The sequence below is a fragment of the Elgaria multicarinata genome, chromosome 6, assembly GCF_023053635.1.
Source record: "Elgaria multicarinata webbii isolate HBS135686 ecotype San Diego chromosome 6, rElgMul1.1.pri, whole genome shotgun sequence".
Taxonomy (NCBI): Eukaryota; Metazoa; Chordata; class Lepidosauria; order Squamata; family Anguidae; genus Elgaria; species Elgaria multicarinata.
In genome coordinates, this window is record NC_086176.1 from 85288036 (window position 1) to 85308906 (window position 20871).

Consider the following 20871-nt stretch of genomic DNA (forward strand, 5'->3'; position numbering starts at 1 on the left):
TGACCCAACCTAAAAAAAAATCCAGGTAAAGTAACAAAAATTGCTAAAATTATTTAATGTTATAAATAAGCACAAGGTAAAGGTGCTATATTGTTACACTCCATTCAAAAGGCAGTTTGCTGTAACTGGTAAGAGTCAAAACAGCAGATGAATATTAAATAAGACTCTAAGAGCCATGCTGGATCAGACCAAAGTCCTATCTAGCTCAGCATTATGTTCCCACAGTGGCCAACTAGATGAGCAAATGGGGAGCCTGAAAGCAGGACATTAGCACTGCAACACTCTCACTCATGATACCCAGAAACTGGTATACAGAGCCATACTGCCTCTGATATTATAGGTAATAGAGCCATCATAACTAGTAGCCACTGATAACTTTATCCTTCATGAATTTGTTTAATCCCCTTTTATAGCCATCCAAATTGATGGCAACGACCACTTCTGTGGTAGCAAATTCCATAGTTTAACAATGAGCTGTGTGAACTACTTCCTTCTATCTGTTCTGAATCCCCCTACCATTCAGCATTATTGGATGACCCCAGATTCTAGTATTATGAGAACAAGAGAAAAACTTCTCTATCCACTTTCTCCACACCATCTATAATTCTATACATCCTCATCATGCCCTGCCTTACTAGTCTTTTTTCTAAGCTAAAAAAGCCTAAATGTTGTAACCCTTCCTCATAGGAGAGTTGCTTCAGCCCCTTGATCATTTTTGCTGCCCTTTTCTACATCTTTTCTATCACAACAATATCCTTTTTGTGGTGGAACCTCAACACTGGATCAACATTTTCATTGAGCACAACCCCAAGATCCCTTTACTCAGACTCTACCAGCATCTATTTGAAGTTAGAATTTTTGCTCCAATCTGCACCCCTTTACACTTGTTGACACTGAACTGCATTAGCCATTTTAGTGCCCGTTCCCCCAGTTCAGAGAGATTCTTTTGGAAAACATCACAATCCATTTTTGTTTTAACCACCCAAAATAATCTGGTGTCATCCACAAACTTGGCCACTTTACTGCTGACCCCTAACTACAGGTCATTTACAAACAAATTTTGTAAATACAGGTCCTTGGGAAACCCAAATGTTTACATCCCTCTATTGCGAGAACTATCCATTCATTTTCATTCTCTGCTTCTTTTTCTTTAATCAGTTACTAATCCATAAGAGGACCTCTCCTCTCATCCCATGAATGCTAAGTTTGCTCAGGAGTCTTTGGTGAGGGACTTTTGAAAGTCCCCTAAATATCACCCCTATCCTCAAGTTTGTTGCTACTCCCAAAGAACTCTAAAAGGTTAGAGTGACAGGATGGACCTGTGCAGAAGCTATGTTGACTTTTTCAGCAATATTTGTCCTTGCTTGATATCTTTAATAACACTTCCCAACAGTATACCTAGAACAGATGTTAGCTAACTGTGCAGTAATTTCCGGGATTCCCCCGTTCCTTTTTTAAAATTGGCATAATATTGGCCATTTCCTTATCCTCTGGCACAGAGGAAGATCTTAGGGACAAGTTTTTAGAAGATCAGCAATTTCAAATTATTTAAGAAGTCTAAGATGGATAACATCTGGATCTGGTGAACTGTTTGTTTTCAATTTGTCAATAAGGTCTCTTGTCACCACTATTTGCCTCAGTTCCTCAGACCCCCTTACTTAAAATGTCAGTTCACGCATTGGTATCTGCCCTACTTCTGCAATGAAGGCAGACACGAAGAATTAATTCATCTTCTCTGCAAACTCCTTAAATTTCTTGTCATCCAACAGTACAACCACATCCCTAGTAGGTTTCCCGTTTCTGATATACTTAAAATAATTTATTGCTTTTAATATTAGTGATATGCTTCTCAAAATAGTTTCTATATGCCTCATTGTCCGCTTGCATTTCTTTGTGCAATTTGTGTTCCTTGTTCTCATTTGGGCTAGACTTATATTTTCTGAAGGATGTCTCCTATTTTCTTCTTCTAATAGCTTCCTTGACACAGTTTTACTATACTGGTGAGCTTTTTAGATTTGGTGCTACCTTTTCTGACCTGTGGTACACATTCTAGCTGAGCTTCTATTAATGTGGTTTTGAGTAACTCCCAAACATTCTAGAGACATTCCTGATTTTTCTTTTCAACTTCCTTTTCACCAGTTCCCTCATTTTAGAGAAGCTTCCTCTTTTGAAATCAAATGTTATTGTACTGGACATCCTTGACAATTTCACACTTACATATAAATTAAATTTGATAGCACTGTAGTCATTGTTTCAAATGGGTTCCACAACACTCACATCTCAGACTAAGTCCTGGGCATTATTTGGGATTAAATCCATGACTGCCCCCACCCTCTCTCGTGAGTTCCATGACCAACTGTTCTAGGAAACAGTTGTTTAGGGAATCAAAAAATGTTACCTCTTTGTTGTGACCAGAACATGCATTAATCCAGTCTATGTGAGGGTAACTGAAGTCACCAATTACAATCCTTTGGCTTCCACCCCCCTGCCTCCAATTTTGTTTTCCATCTCAAGATCACTCTGAACATTAGGGTCAGGGAAATATTGTCACCCACAGCAATTCTGTGGAGGATTATGTAGTTAAGATGTTTAATTTAGCTGCTACCCAAAAATATTGTACATTTATTGGGCACAACCATTGACAAATCTAAATCATAAAACCAAGCAAGACATATTTTAGAAGTCTCACCCTCCCTAACCCGCTCATTCTGGTCTCATCACTGAACTGATGACTGGAAAGCATTGGTGTACTACTGGTGCTGGTTGTGTGAATTCTCGTTATAATATAAAAGCCCCACCCCTATTTTCTCCATTTCCTGCTCCTTATCCCGCCCCTCGGTTTCTCTCTTGCTTACCACTGTTACTGTTCCTTGCTATTAGTTGTGTAATTCCTTCAGTTTCATTTAAACTTTCTAATCTTTTCTTCTCCACACTTTTTGGTTTTTCTTTTACCTATTCTATTTTCATTCAGATCTTCCCCTTTGATCTGCTAGTTGCTCTGGTAAATACATACAAGGGTACAAATATAGCTCTGAATACTTGCTTTAAAGCTAGTCATCCTATACATGCTCCCTCAGAAGTAGCCCCCATTGCGTTCAAGGGAGCTTACTCTCTAGTAAATATTTAAGGCTGAAGGCTTAAAAAGACTGGTTGTGTTAACTCAGGAATAAAACTCAGGAATAAAACACCGTATTCTCTGCTGTGGCACCCCGGTTGTGGAATGAGCTCCCCAGAGAGGTCCGCCTGGCGCCTACACTATACTCCTTTCGTCACCAGCTCCTTTTTATTCTCTCAGTATTTTAACACTTAATTTTAACTTAAATTTAAATGTTACTGTTTTAACTCTGTATTTTAATTTTATATCAATTTTGCTGTGTGGTTTTTATCCTGGTTGTGCTTTTTATACTGTATTTTGTATTTCACCTTTTAACCTGTTGGTTGTTTTATTATGGTTTTAATTTTTGTGAACCGCCCAGAGAACTTCGGCTATTGGGTGGTATAAAAATGTAATAAATAAATAAATAAAAATTAAATGTACTGCAAACCTGATCTTCTCTTGTGCACATTTACAAATGCTAGCTAGTAACTAACATGCTGGACATATTTCTATTTCCAATTCCTTTGTTATGCAGTTTAAAAATACTGGCTATGATCCATAGATCTGGGGAGAAAGATGGCTTTTATTCCAATTTTTGAATTTCAGCAAGCACACACCCTCCCCAGCTTAAAATGCTGCTGCTGCAGTTCTGAGGCAAATTTGCTGTCATTTAACAGTGAAAAAAACCCTCTGCTATTCATGTGGGTTATCTGGATTGGTGCCAATAAATACTTTAGACGAGAATACCAATACATGGGAATATTAGTAGAAGATCTACTCTGAGATAGAGGTGTCCAGACCATTCACACAACCACCAAGTGGAAACCCTGCTATTCCTACTTCTGGTATGCAGACAAACCAGAGTATGCCCAGTTCAGATTTAAAAGGGCAAACTATGATTTCCATAAAGAAAGGAAGTAAGGGAGGGAATCCGAGAACGGGAGTGGGTATATCCAGAATGACTGAACCTTAAGTTACAGGTATAATTACATCTGAACAGAACTAGCATGGCCCAGGGCATGCATGCACATACAACAGAAAACATGCACTGTTGATTCCCATAATCCTTTCACTTATTTTTAATGCAAACAACTGCAGGGATAGAGTACAAATGCATTCATATGTAGCCAGCAAAATAAAAACTACTGGCCTACCTGCACATAGTTATTCATCTGTGACATGCTGATATTCTGAAAGAACCACTAACTCTTTCCAAATTTAAAACCACTTCCCTGTCTAAGGCAATCCTTAAGTGCTAGAGGTCAACATTTTCCACTCACAAGCCTTGTCATGTAGAGTGTCATTACACTCTGGTGAGGGTAACAAGAGAAACCCCAACCTTCTCGTCTAGCTTTGAGCTGGGGAGGAGAGAATTCCTTTAGTTGCACTGAGCTTCAGAGGAATCAGCACAATGTTGGAGAATATTTATTTATTTATTTATAACTGCTGAATATAATAGAATCTCACAGCTGTTCACAACATTAATATCTCCATCCCCTCTCCTGTTATAAGCTAGAGAGGAACATTTGTCAGGGATGCTTTAGGGTGGATTCCTGCATGGAGCAGGGGGTTGGACTCGATGGCCTTGTAGACCCCTTCCAACTATGACTCTATGATTAGGCTTGCTATTTTGCCAATGAGCAACCAAGGCCCTCTAAACACCTCTGATGCCTGCCACCAAAATGAGCTCCAGCCTTTCCCTCTAATTCTAGAGGGGAAAGTGCTTGCAGTGTGTTTGCCACCTAAACAAGGCCCAGCCTTTCCCTCTAGCTTTGGAGGGAACGACTGGGGCTGGTTGTTTTGGCTCTGGGTGGTCATGGTGACTGCTAAACCAAGCTTCTGGCCTAGGTGAGGAAGCAAGTGCTACGGCTACAAAGCTATGCACACACATGTACTCCTAGGTAAGTCCCCACCAAACTCAATAGAACTTACTTCTGAGTAAACAGACGGAGAAGCAAGGAACAACAAATTTTAGATGGCTACCAAAACTAGGGTGACCATATGAAAAGGAGGACAGGGCTCCTGTATCTTTAACAGTTGCATAGAAAAGAGAATCTCAGCAGGTGTCATTTGTATATATGGGGAACCTGGTGAAATTTCCTCTTCATCACACCAGTTAAAGCTGCAGGTGCCCTGCCATCTTTTAAAGCTGGTCACTCTAGTATAGCTCCTGCACTTTTACTGTTGTGATGAAGAGGGAATTTCACCAGGTTCTCCGCAAATGACACCTGCTGAAATTCCCTTTTCTATGCAACTGTTAAAGATACAGGAGCACTGTCCTCCTTTTCATATGGTCACCCTAACCAAAACCAGCCAAAAATTAATTACTACTGGGGACCAGCCAAGTGGCTATTTATAAGCTTGCACCAAAATGAAATCACTACAAAATTTGTGTAGAGAAATATAATCTTCTAGCTCCTGAATTACAGTAGTTAGACATGTCTTCTCAAAAGCTCATGTTAACACTGAAAATACTTATTTTAAATTTATTATACTGCCCTTCAATCAAATTCCCAGGGTGGTTTGTACATAAAGAAAAATACTTCTGGCTTCAAGCTGCTCCTGTTTCTCTGGTAGCATTATACTGGACTGTAATATCATTATAAGAAAATGTGTCAATAAAAGCTGACAGATCTCTATCTAAATCACTATAAATGTATCCACTAGCGACAAATTGAATTAATGCAGTGGGAGACTTCATGGGAATTGGCCTAACAGGCCACACAAATTGCCCACCACATGTATCATGTTCCTCATAAGGTGCACCATGATACTAAACAAACACAAGCAGCAGCAACTTTTACATATCCTTCATAAAAGGAAAAGGTAACATTTCACTGTCACCTGTTTTATACTCCTGTCTTTAGAGCTGATATACTTGGAGGGGGGGCGTTGTTGTTGTGTGCATCTCTAGATACTTACAGATGGTATGCAGATATTTCAAGTACACCATCAGTGAAAACTCCAATATTTTATTTCTAAGTTCTATCTTTTAAACTCATTAATACGTATAAAGTCCGTCCCTCACCCCAAGTTCTGTCACTAGCTTGGAGGCACAGATATCCTTAATGCACCACAATTAATTGCTGGACAAGTATATAGAAGGACTATTAAACCCAATTTGTAAAGCAGCATGCTGCTGAATGAAGAGAACTACAGACTGATTCAAATCACAGCTCCACTGATGCCAGAAGAACTGTATCAGCTTAATTTCTGGTAACTGGGTTGCTGAATACTATTTTGCATGCCGCATTCCCCAAGCAGTAAGGTAGTGCCTTCAGGATGGTCATTTGGAGGAGAGTAACTAGAGGTTTACGATATCTTTGCAATAATCCCTATTTGAAAATGTTTAGTAAAGTTAAGCAGGTGTTGTTTAATATGCTGCAACTACCATGCAGGTAATTTCAGCAATATTCTAACACACCAACAACCAAACTAAGTTTTAGCACAGGACTCCATGAAATAAAACTGTGGATTGTTATTCAATACAGTCCACCTATAAATTCACATATGTCATGTCATTCTTGAGTAGCTTTTCCTCAAAAAATAGTAATAGTAGGAACAAGAGCCAATGTGATGTAATGGTAAGTGTGTTGGACTTAGGGCTTTGCTAGACCTGCCGGGATAAGCCGGCAGGGAGGCGGGGTGACGGCGCGCTGACGTTAGCGCGCCGCCCCGGCTTCCAGACGTGGGACGCACAGGGACGTCGGGATCCCTGCAGCGTCCGCCATTTTTAAAAAAAGTTTAAAGGGGCCACGTGCGGCCCGAAGACTGCGGAGAAGGTAAGGGTTTTTTTTAGTTAACCCCCCCTATCCGCTCCTGATCCCTTCCTGATCTTTCTCTCCCTCTTGTCCCATGTGTCGTCTCTCCTCCTTCTCCCTCCGTGTGTGTGTGTGTGTGTGTGTGTGTTTGTCCTGTGTCATCTGTGCTCCTTCTCCCTCCGTGTGTGTGTGTGTGTGTGTGTGTGTGTGTGCCTGTGTCGTCTGTGCTCCCTTCTCCCCCCCCGGGATCTCCCCCCCCCCGCTCAGCGCTGTGCCCAGTCCGCGGCTTTTTGCGGCTACTCGCGAGTAAGTGAGTAGCCGCAAAAAGCCACGGAAGTCTCTAGACGTTCCGCAGCTCAGGCCTCAGGCCGGAGCTGCGGAAAAGGCGCGCCATAAGCGACTTCGCTTAAGGCGCGTTAGAGGAGGCTTCAGTGCGGCCTGGAGCCGGATTCCCCTGTGCGTCATGTGGAAGCACAGCAGGGAAACCGGCTCTCAAGGCGCGCTAAGGCCTCGTCTAGGAACGCCCTTAGACTCATGAGATTTTCTAGTCCCTACCCAGCCACAAAGCTCACTCAGTGACGTTGGGCCAATCACTGACTCTCAGCCTAACCTACCTCACAGGGTTGTTGTGAGGATAAAATCAAGAGCAGGATGATCATGTAAGCTGCCTTGGGTTCCTTTCAAGAAGATAAAAGATGTGATATAAATGTAATAATAAATAAAAATAAATTGTTTCTCACTATATGTATTCTATTTCCTAATGTTTCATTAATGCATAGAAAATTACATTTTATCCCCTTTTAGTTGTGCATTGACCTTTACAGAAAATACTACACATTTGGAGTTTTTGCTTTGACACCTTTAAAATGTTAAAACCCTTGAGCTGATCGCGAAAGCTGACTTTGGAAAATAATTTCAACACTTTGATTAAGGCATTTTATTAACTAAGCTTCAACAGTTGTAACGTAGTCAGCCATCTCAAAGTCAAAGGCTGTGATCCAGAACCTCATATGCACAAGGTTCCTAATGCCAACTACGGCAGATGGGGCTCTATCAGCTGCTCGTTCTCCTTTCACAGCTGGCAAGAGGGAAGTCCTCCTTGTGCACACACAGGGCTGCCTGGCTGTATCATATAACCAAGCTGAGCAATAGATGTGCCAGTTTGCCTCAAGCAAACTGAAATTTAAGTCTAGGCATGTCCATGTATTGTTTGCTTTTTAAAAATCAATAGTTTTGAGGTCAACTAGGTACAGCTATGTTATTTTTTACATTACTTGCTAAATTAAACCACATGATTGTAAAGCATCAAATTATAAATGTATTTGGGTATTACACTCTACTTTAGCATTCGGCACTGATAAATGCCATTTCCACTGACTTCAACTATGTCAAAGCTGTGCCAGTAAGAGGCACTACTATCTCCATTTTGTCTCTTACAAATTTTTTTTTCATTTCTTACACTCACAGAACTCTTATTTTGAAAAGCCAATAGAATGTAGAATATTTTAATGGAATGAAGCTAGCAATAGTAGTTACACTGCAATCCTTTATGTGTTTACTCCAAAATCCTATTGAGTTCAATGGGGCTTACTCCCTGATAACTGGATATAGAATTGCAGCCTTAGTGTCAGGTATAGTATACAAAAAAGTTCTGCCAATAAATCAAACCATATGCATTATTTGTTGTTTCCTCAAAAACAAAACAGTTAAGAACTTGTATGAACATAATTTTCATAAAGTAGCTTAAAATTATAATATTAAATCAGTTCTGCAAAGCATATGAACTACTTGCATAAAAATTGTTGGTGCAGAGAGAAGACACCTCCTACTTAGACAAAAAACAGATCTCCCTAGGGAGAAAGAAAACAATTACTTTAGGAACCCAAAGCAATTAATTGATTGGAAGGGTTGATAGGTAATCAATTTGTAGTCTGAATGAGGTACTGGAAAATCTAGACCCAGAGAAATGCTTGTTCAATTGTCAGCTTGATCATTCAGGTATTTAGAAATTTTCTAGGTTAAGTATTAAAATATTCCATCATTAAAATCCAGCAGTGCATAAAGATCTATTGAATTAATTCATAAAACATAAATCACTTAAACAATGAACTTTAGTTCGCTGAATATTGGGCTGTTTAGATAAATAATAAGAAAGCATAATTCCATAGGTTAATTGGGAGATAGGAGATGGTGGATACCAAGCTTAGTAAGATAGAGATTTGGAGCAAAGATTTGCTGTCACGTTTACAGGACAACATTACTTTGCCTTCAACACTAGCCTTCGCAAAACAGTAATTCCCTTGACAGCCTAGATTTTTTCTTGAGATTAAACCAGCAACAAACAAACAAATGTGTGTGTGTATGTGTGTGTGTGTGTGAGAGAGAGAGAGAGAGAGAAAACTGGAATAGATTCCAGTTTGTAATGTACCCAGTCAGTTTGTAATGAAATTTTAGTTTCCAAGGAAGTAATAAATCCATACTATGGGTACTGTAGATTGACAGTCATCTGATACTGGTACTCATAAGTTCCATAAAACAGCAACATACCTTATTTCTTCAATTCTAAGACACATTTTTCCCCATATAAACATCTCTAAAAATGGGGTGCATCTTAGGTTTTTTTTTTTCTGTTGGTGGTACTGAAATTAGTGTGCGTCTTACAATTGATGGTGTATTACAATCGAAGAAATACGGTAGTAGCCTGTGGACCAAAACTAACCATGGGTAATCACCACTTCCTTACAATGATTAAAAAAGGCTTTTCATCAAGCCAGCACCCTCATAAATGTTTTCAGAAGGGAGGGAACCAACCAGAATAAAGTGGATTGCACTAGGCTTGGCCAACCAGACTACACAGAATCATAGAATAGCAGAGTTGGAAGGGTCCTACAAGGCCATCGAGTCCAACCCCCTGCTCAATGCAGGAATCCACCTTAAAGCATCCCTGAAAGATGGTAGTCCAGCTGCCTCTTGAAGGCCTCTAGTGTGGAAGAGCCCACAACCTCCCTAGGTAACTGATTCCATTGTCGTACTGCTCTAACAGTCAGGAAGTTTTTCCTGATGTCCAGCTGCAATCTGGCTTCCTTTAACTTGAGCCCGTTATTCCGTGTCCTGCACTCTGGGAGGATCGAGAAGAGATCCTGGCCCTCCTCTGTGTGACAACCTTTGAAGTATTTGAAGAGTGCTATCATGTCTCCCCTCAATCTTCTCTTCTCCAGGCTAAACATGCTCAGTTCTTTCAGTCTCTCTTCATAGGGCTTTGTTTCCAGACCCCTGATCATCCTGGTTGCCCTCCTCTGAACAAGCTCCAGCTTGTCTGCATCCTTCTTGAATTGTGGAGCCCAGAACTGGACGCAATACTCTAGATGAGGCCTTACCAGGGCCGAATAGAGAGGAACCAGTACCTCACGTGATTTGGAAGCTATACTTCTATTAATGCAGCCCAAAATAGCATTGGCCTTTCTTGCAGCCATATCGCACTGCTGGCTCATATTCAGCTTGCAATCTACAACAATTCCAAGATCCTTCTCGTTTGTAGTATTGCTGAGCCAAGTATCCCCCATCTTGTAACTGTGCATTTGGTTTCTATTTCCTAAATGTAGAACTTAACATTTATCCCTATTAAATTTCCTCCTGTTGTTTTCAGCCCAGCACCCCAGCCTATCAAGATCACTTTGAAGTTTGTTTCTGTCTTCCAGGGTATTAGCTATCCCACCCAATTTTGTGTCATCTGCAAATTTGATAAGCGTTCCCTGCACCTCCTCGTCCAAATCATTAATAAAAATGTTGAAGAGCACTGGGCCCAATTTCAATTCCCACTGTGACGCCTGACTCGATCTTCAGCGAGTCAGGCCCTTTTGCAGATTTTCCAGGATGTTTGTGGGTGGGTGGAGGAGTACTGCCATTTTTGTGCAATCTGCAAAATTAAGGCCGAATTTTGCCATAATTCACACAAATTGCTCAGAAATTTGCACAAATTGCAGAACCTTCCCCAAAAAATGCACAAAAAACTTCCCACAGTTTGAGGACTCAGCTCACAGAGACAAGCAAGTCATAAATGCTGCAAAATTCCATCGAACTAAAAAAGATCCAAATTTCCCAGCAATGGACATCCTTTCCCACAGGTGAAAGTTTATAGTTGTATGGAAGGAAAAGGGACAAGAGAGTTTGTCAGCCAAGAGTGAAGTACAATGGCTCTGTTGTAGCCTTTCCCTACTATTAAGTGTCATCCATCTCACAGATCTTGCAGAAACAAGAGAGGGCGGCAGTTACAAGTAATCATGGCTCCAATAGAAGGTTAACAGACATTTACAGCTGAATTTTGTGGGGTTTACCACATCAGTAAATCCCATTTATTTTCACCAAGTCTTAACGATATTAATTTTCAGTTAATTGTATTAGATTAACAGACAGTATTATTCTCACTTTCAGGAGGCATAGTTTTTAAAAACTAAAATTAAAAAACGATTAACAGGCTATTCGATATTTGCCACCGTGGCTGCTAATAAACAGTAGCAATGTGTCAGAGCTACAGGCAAAAGAACAAACTTGGGAAGATTCACAGTTTTGGAAAGGTGGTTTCTAAAACGGCTGCCTTACCAAAAAATCAATACACTTCTCCCATAGGTTCATGATGCAAAATTCTATAATCAAGGCTTGTAGATTTGTAATTATGGTATGTCAGCTACATTTAAACAAGAGTGTTAAAAGATTGTTAAAGTTAAACTAACACAATTGCAATGTGAATTGTCTTAGTCTCATTCTAATCTACTGGTGTCACTTTCATTTAATCAGAGGGAAACTATGGGCAAATGTCAGTGCTATTTTCACATGCCCCTAACATACTGTGTTCACAGCAGTTTTTAAAGCCCTACAATTTTGAAATAGCCAAAGATACATCTAAGAAAATTCATTTGTTCTCCTGTATATTGCCCAAGCTTGAATTTACTAAGACAACTTTTAAAAGATTCAACATCTATTATAGTACAAAAACATTACTATAACTGATTATTCTTTAGCAATGTAAGTATCATTTAACAGAGTCTAGCTATTAAACTTATAAAGACGATAAGTGAACATATGACTCATATTATAGCCTCTGCACAATTGTTCTGCAAGTGCCAAAAGACCAAGTGTAATATTCAATTCACTCATAATGGGTGGGTGAAAGATAACCTTGCTGTAGGACAAACAGCTGTACTGAAGCTTGCCCTTTACACACAAAAAAGAGAGAGAGAGAGAGAGACTTGAAGTATATGTCTGCGGAAACATGGCAGAAGAGAAAACAAACTTCTAGAAGCAGAATGAAATCAGACGTAAACTGTGCATTAAACTTTGTGGTGAAAATCAGTAATTTTCACCAGCTGACCACTGAGAAGACCACCAGGACACCTAGAGATTCTGGCATTGGGCCGTTCATTCTGGACTCAGTGTGGGTAATATGTCACCCAAGAGGCAATACCAAAGGAGCGATCATTCCTTAGGAAGTGCCAAGGGCCGGACCCCTGAAAAACTGAGGTTCCAAGCTCCAATTGACAAACTATGATATGAGTTTGAACTGAGAATTGGCAAAATAGAGTTAGATGCTATTTGTCATGTTCCTTAAATATTAGATAGCTGTGCATTGCTCTTAGGGCAACACTGATCCTTGCCTATAGCAGCTTGGTAAGTGTATCTTCTGTTTTGGGATGGTAAGGAGAGCCACCACGGCAACCTCCTTTGGTCCAGATTGTCGTCCCCCCCACAAGAATAATGCTGGATGATGCTGAGGCAGAGCATGGCCCAAAGCCTCACCCTTCCCATTCTGCCCAGTTTTTCTCCTCCGTGCTGAGAGGCACAGAGCTCCATGCCTCACTCTGCACAGAGGAAGGTACCTAGCTGGTGCTTCCTTCCCTCAGCACTTGTGTACCAATTGAGGGCACAAATGGCACAGAAAGAGACCCACATGGGGCTTGCAAAACTGACTCCTGTAAGCTCTGGCTGAGTTGGGCATCTTCTTCCCACACCTGGGAGGGCGAGCAGCATGCTGGAGAATCCCCTTATTTCAAATCAGAAAAAAATATGGAGATTCCACTCCCTTACCTCCTCATGCCTCCAAGCTAGGGGGCAGGGGTTGGGGAAGGGGACCCAACCCTGCATGGGCTGGATTGAGTACTTCTGTCAATCAGCAGCTGCCCTTCCCTGTGACAGAAGGTAGGTGTTCTGGCAAAAGAGGTTCTAGAAATGGATATTTATGTACTATGTCTTTCCACTCTGCCCTTCAATCTTAGTAACTCTGGTGGCTGTACTGAAGTCTGAAGGTACTGCTTATGAATACTAGACCAGTTAATGGGAAGTGTTTACTACTAATAACCTCATCTTTGATGAACACACTGACATTAGCTGCATAATGGAGACCTGCCCCTGCACCACCACCCCAGGGGAGACGGTATGAGCCTCTCCCAAGTGTATCCTCCTGAATATGTAATACTAATCATACCATGAGGGACAGGGATGGGAATATACTTGGTCTACAAGTATTCCATTCCTCTGGTCTAGTACCCTGACTTTTGAGAACCTGTACCTGGTGCTGCACTCCTGAGATAGGATTCCCTGGATTGAACCTGCTGCTCAACTGTCTCCCTGTCTGAACTTGCAGAGGATCTTGGGTGACTAAAGTATCCACACCAAGGCCACCTTATCTGTTGCAGCTCAGAACATCATGGCTGCCATGATGACCATCTCAAATACATATGGCCGACCACACCTTGGACCTGATATTTAGTTCCAGGATATGGGGTGATGATTTGTGGGTAGAAAAGCCAGAAACAGCTCTTTTGTCATGGACAAATCAATACATGATTTGGCTAGACTTTTGTGCTGTCTTCAACCTGTGCACAGATAGGGGACCAGCTTCAATAATCTGCCCCAAGAAGCTCTGGATCCAGAGGGTTTCTGATATCTATGGGGTTTCCTGTAGTCTTGGCTGACAGTCCTAGCCTTCTTCTGGAACAGGGAGGTTGCTAGGGCCATTGAGATGATTGTTCCCAAACATCCTCAGTCAAATTGTGTAGTCAATTCAGTTCCTTTCAGGGGATTCTGAGGAGTTGCAGGCAATTAAGCAACTGGCTGGACAACTAGAGCACAGATTGTTGAAGTCTCACTGCCAGTATTAGCACAGATGAAGAACCATCTTCAGGCTAATTCTGTGGCAGAGATAGCACCAAAGAAATTCTACTTCACCACCACCAGTGCATCCACACAATACTGGTCAGCTGAGTTGTTTCAGGTGGTGAAAATCCTGTTGATTAGACGTTAAAGGCTTCCTGTGACCAATTTACAATGCATTTTGTGAATAAAATTGTTCACTTATTGCTCGTAAGCCGGATGCCATAACTATAACAAAGAGTGTGGTAACTACAATATAGTCCAGTTGATAACAAGCTTTTTTGGATCCTAGGTAAAAAAGGTATTGGAATCATATTCACTCCCAATTCTAATCCTGTTCAGATGACCTCCACCAGGCTTTGGCTTTCTGTTAATTCTCTATTGGCTATCAGTTTTGTTCAGTGACTTATTTGGTAATGGTGGCTGTTATTGACATCCAAATATCACACTTGTCACCTGGACAAGTCAGCTTGCAAAACCAGCATATATTTCTAAGCCAATTAAATGTGCTGTTATTAACATTCAGAGTTCTAAATGTTTGGGACCAAGACTGCAATCACCCACATGATCCTGTCCACACATCAAAATCTGCTTACAAAGCCTGGGTTGTGTATTTACTCATAAGTTCAGTTATCAAGCTCTTGGGACAGGGCCTTCTTCTCTGTGGTGGCTCCTCAGCTTTGGAACACCCCTCTGGTAGTGGAGATTGAGTAGTGGAGGACAAGTGTGTTTGCCAATAATGCTAAGCCAATATTTGTTTTGAACAAGCCAGAGTCAATCTTGCAAAAAAGCAAGGTACTCATGGCTTGTTTGTCCAATTCCTGGGTTGTTTCCCCTCCATCACTTCTGCCAATATATGGATGATATCCCAAATGCCTTAGCAGCAGTAAAGGATTGGCACAGGTTCACCACACCACCAGCCCATTTACTGTTGGTCAGCTGCACAAACATGGAATGGAACTCTCCTCAGAGACCTTTTGTAGCTCTTTACACAAGCAAAACAAGCTTACCTCTCACCCCCTACTCCCACCTACTTTCTGGCCATATTCCAAAGAGGCTTGATTCCTGTGTTTGTTAATCCTTTCCTAACTCCACAAGTGGTAATTGCCCACCCATCTGGCGTGATGTAGCAGAGGAGATGCTTAAGACTGATTTCCCTCTCACAAACATCAGAGGTCAGGTGGTATAAACAAACTGGGCTTCCATAGTCAGGCATAACAGCTTCCAAGGGGCAGGCCCCTGTTTGCTCAGTGTTGTGATAGATACCTAGCTGAGTATCTTGAGGATTTACCCAGCAATAGAACTGGGGAAACATTCAACTGGTGAAGAGAGGCCAATAATCAATCCTTTATATTAACTTCTATTTTATCATTTTGCGTGACAGGGATTTAATAGTAAGGGTATGCAGCTTAGACTAAAGTTGTGCTTTCAACAAGCAGTCATTGGTAGAAGTTACTGAAATATACATGGGTCCTTTAAAGCTTTTTCTTCCCATGCAAAACAGCAGCAAAAAACACAGGTGTAAATCTAGATAAGGAAGTTGTTGGATGCAGAAAGAATACAGGGAGAATGACGAGCTTCAGGAAAAAGCAAGCAAGAGTAGTTTAACATAAGGAATGGTCCTGTTCTTGCCTCTTCTCTCTGTGGATTGATGAGAGGCTTGGGCAACAACAGAAGCAAATCAAGAATAAGCCAGGATTCCAGGTTCATAATGACAAACAATTGTTAAAGCAAGCCACAATTCATAAACCTTCAAACCATGGCTTCATATTAATTATTATTACATTTACAGCCCACCTTTTTCCCTCTGCAAAGAACCCGTCAGTTCATATGGTCTTCCTCCTCTCCATTTTATCCTCACAACAACCCCATGAGGTAGGTTAGGCCAAGAATTAGTAACTGGACTAAAATCACCCAGTGAGCTTCATGGCAGATTGGTGAACAGAACCTGGATCTCCCAAGTTCCAGGCCAACACTTTTGTGGGGAGTTCCTTGACAAAAACAAAATCATGGCTTGTTGTGTGTTGTGAGTTCTGACAATCAACGAACCACAAATAAGCTAAACAAATCCTGGCTTAGCATTATGCGTGTGACATTTACATATGTTTTTTTAAAAGTTAAGGGTGCTTTTGACTAATGGCTCATTCAATTAAGTGCGAAAAGAAGGAAAACCCTGTAGGGGAGTAAAAAATAAGCCAAAGGCAAGGGCGGAACCAAGGAATCTTCTGCAATAATATTATTAGTAAAAGGTTTTTTTAAAGTGCCAGGTGCCTACGCGTTTCGAACGCGGTTGCGTTCCTCCTCAGGGCTTTATAATGTTAGTGCAGTTCTGCAGACAACTGCACTAACGTTATAAAGCCCTGAGGAAGAACGCAACTGAATTCGAAACGTGTAGGCACCTGGCACTTTAATAAACCTTTTACTAATAATATTATTGCAGAAGATTCCTTGGTTCTGTCCTTGCCTTTGGCTTATTTTTTACTCACTCATATAATTAAGGACAACTGTGTACATCAGCTTTCTTCTTTTGGTATTGCTAACATATTGCTGTCTTGTATTTTACTATTCTTGTAATGTACATTGCTTTGGGACAACTCGGCCCCAAAGTGTGGCTTATAAATTCCTTAAATACATAAAGAAATATAATAATTTAATGTTGAGGGACACTAACTTATGTTCTACAGCTCTCAAATTCTATAGCTTGATACTCTTAAAATAAAAGGACACATACTAATTTCTTTTTTAATAATAAAAACTACTTGAATGGCATTAAGTTGGTTTGGTGGAGTCATGTGCCTTTGCACTGGTGGAGACAGCACATGATGTACCTGTAGATCCATGACAGCAAACGGATTGCCCATTTGCTTTTTCACAGAGGCAGTGATTACACAGCCTGCAACCAGTTTTCAGAAGGACTCCAATTGGAAACCTTGCAGGTTTCCTGAACCAGGGCAAAGGGTTCTGAGCAGCAAGAGGTCAATCAGCATCATTTACAGAAATGTGATTATCAGTTCTGTAAAATCTCAAAACTGAATCCCCCCTCTATTACTGATATAGAAGAGAGGCTGCAGTAAGTGATTGCTGTTTGTTGGTATATTGGATGAGGTTTCCAAGAACAGTAAATATTCATTACTTTTCTATGGAGCAGCAATATTCTGAAATGAAGGACAGGACTTAAATAAGATGCCTCTACCAAACCTTCCCAGCATCCATCTGGGTACATAATGATCAAGATTAACCCAGACTGTTTCCCCATTTATTTATTTATTACATTTATATACCGCCCCATAGCCGAAGCTCTCTGGGTGGTTTACAACAGTTAAAAATGGTAAAATGGCTCTCATGGGGAGAACTGCTGGAAAAGACACTTCAAGTAGACAAATCACATGTAGGGGTAGAGCATTCTGAATTAGACAAACACCTTGACAAATATTTTAATTGCTTTCATGTTCCCCCAGGTGGATATGGAGCAGTCCTTAACAAAGGCTAGTTAATTTCACTACAAAAACAGTCACTAACATTTTTCGAAATCAGTTGCTTAGTTCATAATGGTCCCTTGCAGTGGGCAAGAGGCACAAGATTGCTGATAGTGCTAGCTATACTATTCTTCACTCCACCCCACTAAGCACAGCCAACTCTCATATTCAAACTTTTAAAATCAGTGTCACATTGTTGCTCAACTGCACAGAACCTATAGGTAGAGCCCAGTTAAGTCAGAGTCTTAAGAGCATCTTTCAATAATGTTCTTCACAAAGGAAGGGGAAGAGCCTCCACCTCCTCCAAACACTCATCATAGGCTTCCTGATATTCTTCATGGGCCTTGATCATGATAACACAGGTTGGGCGTTTGGAGCCCGCAGCTACTCCCAAGTCCGTTTTGGAGGGAATATAGACTAGGGAAGGCTCCTATCTTCACACATGATGGGGCTATGGCAATTAACATCAATAGGTAGCGGGTCTCCCCATAACATGCTTTAAGTACCTTCATATTTACACATTAAGATAAAGGCACTACACACATGCATGTACATCACTCAGTCATATGTTTTGTTAAGTCACCCCTTGAGGTCATCTAATGACTATGTAAGCAAAAGGCAATGAGAAAAGGTTGGACATGTTTGTCACCTGGAGCATGTTTGTGAATCTACCTTTATGTAAAGAGTTCCCATTTGTGTTTTTAACTGTGGGCAAAATGAGTGATAGTCATTCCATGTTAATTAATCCAGATCAAAGGGGTTCCTTCTTGAGCAAGCATTCCTATTTGCTACAGTTTTCATATACTGCATTACTTAAAACCAGTTTAATCACTTTGGGGTAGCAAACACCCCTTGGTTCTGTATTCACAATCACTTACCAAATTCATATCTTCTCTCTGCAGCATCTGGTTCCCTCCAGATGTTTTAAATTACAACTCCCATAAACTCTTATCATTGATCATGCTGGCTGGGGCTTATGGGAGTTGTAGTCCAGGTCACCTGGAAGGCTCCAAGTTACCGACCCTTGAACGCTCTTCCAGAACATTTGCAAACTACAAGTTCAATCGCAGCTTTTAAAGCTCAGCTAAAAACTTTTCTTTTTCCTAAAGCTTTTAAAACTTGATTTTGTTCTGACTTTATACTGCTAGTTTTACCCTACCCTGTGCCTGTTTGGTGCATTCTCTTCCCCTCCTTATTGTTTTATTATGATTTTATTAGAATGTAAGCCTATGCGGCAGGGTCTTGCTATTTACTGTTTTACTCTGTACAGCACCATGTACATTGATGGTGCTATATAAATAAATAAATAAATAATAATAATAATAATAATAATAATCATCATCATCTAAGGCAATGCTTCATATCTGATGCATCAAGCCATCTTGGAAGCCACAACACTGACCTAGAGGTTGTGTCTCCTAATTCTACACATAACCAGAAGTACCTCTGTGTGTGTTGTAGCTGTTTGGGACATCTCACACTCTCGGTTTCAATATTATTTACCTATGCGGAAAATAGCCCCTGGCTTATGGGACTTGTAGTCCAAGGCAAATATAGAAAGGGGTGGGGAACCAGTGTAGGGGTTAGAAGGCCGGACTAGGGAGACCCACGCAGCCATGAACTTCTCTGGATGATCCTGGCCCAGTCAATAGCCTAACACACTTCACAAGATTGCTGTAGGGATGAAATGGGTAGAAGAAACCGTTCTTCTGGATTCCCCGGATGACCAATGAGATAAAACGCACCGCACCCCGCCCCATTACACGCATGTAACACTGGCCTTATGTTGGTGCCCCCTTCGCCAACCAACACAGCGACAGCACGGCGAGTCATGAGGGGGCCCAAGGCAGGGGGGCCTGTACACCCCCTCCAATCACTCACCTCCCCGCCCCGCCCCAGGCTTCCTCTACCCAGGCGGGGCCCGAGGACGCACTAAGGAGGCCTGGACTCAAGGCCTGGACTCTCGGATACTCACCGCTTCACTACGCCCGTTTTGATTTTGATCTGCCTGACGCGAGGGTCTGCCATGGCGTGGACTCTGAGGCCGGGGGAGAAGAAGGCTCGCGAGCTGCGGCGACGAAACGCCGACACACACACGCACACGAAAAGACAACGTCGGAAGACAGAACTCCACGACCAGCGGCTCGCGCAGTACACAAAAGCCTATGCGCATGCGCGAATCACACACGCACAAAAAGCTCCTCGCCTTATTCCGAACGTAAACTCCGCCCCCAAAGTGGACTGTACCAATGAGAAAGGGGTGACAAGAAGCAGTCAAGGAAGGGACAGTAAAAGGTAGATCATAGGGGAACTTTCTTTCCAGTGGAGCAGTCCTATTGCTTCAGGTCTTCTCCTGTCTAGACAATGAGAGGGACCACCGTCGTTGCGACTATTTCCCCGTAAATGCGCCCGCTGCAAAGGTGCGGGAGAGTTTACTGTGCGGAAAACAAGGGATCGCATGCTTTAACGCATGCTTCAAACGCCACCTACCAATAATACGAACTCCAATTTAGACCGCAATCCTATGCATATTTAGCCGCGGGAGGCGGGGAGTCCTACAACTCCCAGTGTTGGGACTTGGACTTGTAGGAGTTTATTTCTGTCTAAAAATGTATTGGATTGAGACCTAAGGAAAATGTGTGTTGTTCTGACTTTAATAATCTGGTTGCTTGCGTACAGCATGGTAAGGGTTGCCATCCCTCTCTCTCTTTTTTTTTTTAAGGATTGCGATTTAGGGCGCAATCCTATGCATGCTTAGACAGAAAAAGTGTCCTACAGCCCCCAGCATTCCCCAGCCAGCATGCATAGGATTGTGCCCTTATTTACCACCCCTCAAAATGGGCTGTTACCAAGGTCAAGAATACAACAATATAGGCAGCCCTATTGGTCCATATCAATAAACCACTTCTAGTTTTCATGGGCCGGATCTACACTACTGCTTTAAAGTACTTTATAACAGTCTTGACAACTGTATATGGAGTATGTCCCGGACCCCAACAGTTGTCAAAACTGTTATAAAGCACTTTAAAGCAGTAGTGTAGATCCTGCTGTTTTTATTGCCCATTGGAGACCAAGCTCCTCCCCCACCCCCAAATACTTTGCATTACAACAGGGATAACACTCAACAAGATATTGTTGCAAAGAAGATTCATCCCACCCCGCCTCTGTCCTCTGTCGTTAAGTTCAGAGGAAGCAGGGAAAGTGGGAGGGAGTTGGTGGATGTCATCATCGTCCCCACTAATCAGAAAAGACAAGATGTTTCAACCCTCTGAGTACAGAGGCCGCTCTGTATTTGGGGGTGAATGGGGCAGCGACCCTCTGCTTCTCCCCCATCCACTTGTGGCCGAGAACCCCACCCCACCCCCACACAAAAGCAGGTCTATTTGCTCCA

General features: G+C 41.7%; 1 protein-coding gene across 1 annotated transcript in view; it reads right to left on the reverse strand.

Annotated features, from left to right (window-relative positions):
• TBCA (tubulin folding cofactor A) overlaps positions 1-19647 on the reverse strand; it is a 41646-nt gene extending 21999 nt beyond the window's left edge. Inside the window, exon 1 of the mRNA XM_063127960.1 lies at positions 19456-19647. Coding sequence (XP_062984030.1) covers positions 19456-19508 — 53 coding nt within the window. The 5' untranslated portion in view covers positions 19509-19647. The remainder of the gene's footprint in view (positions 1-19455) is intronic.
• Positions 19648-20871: the final 1224 nt, after the last annotated feature.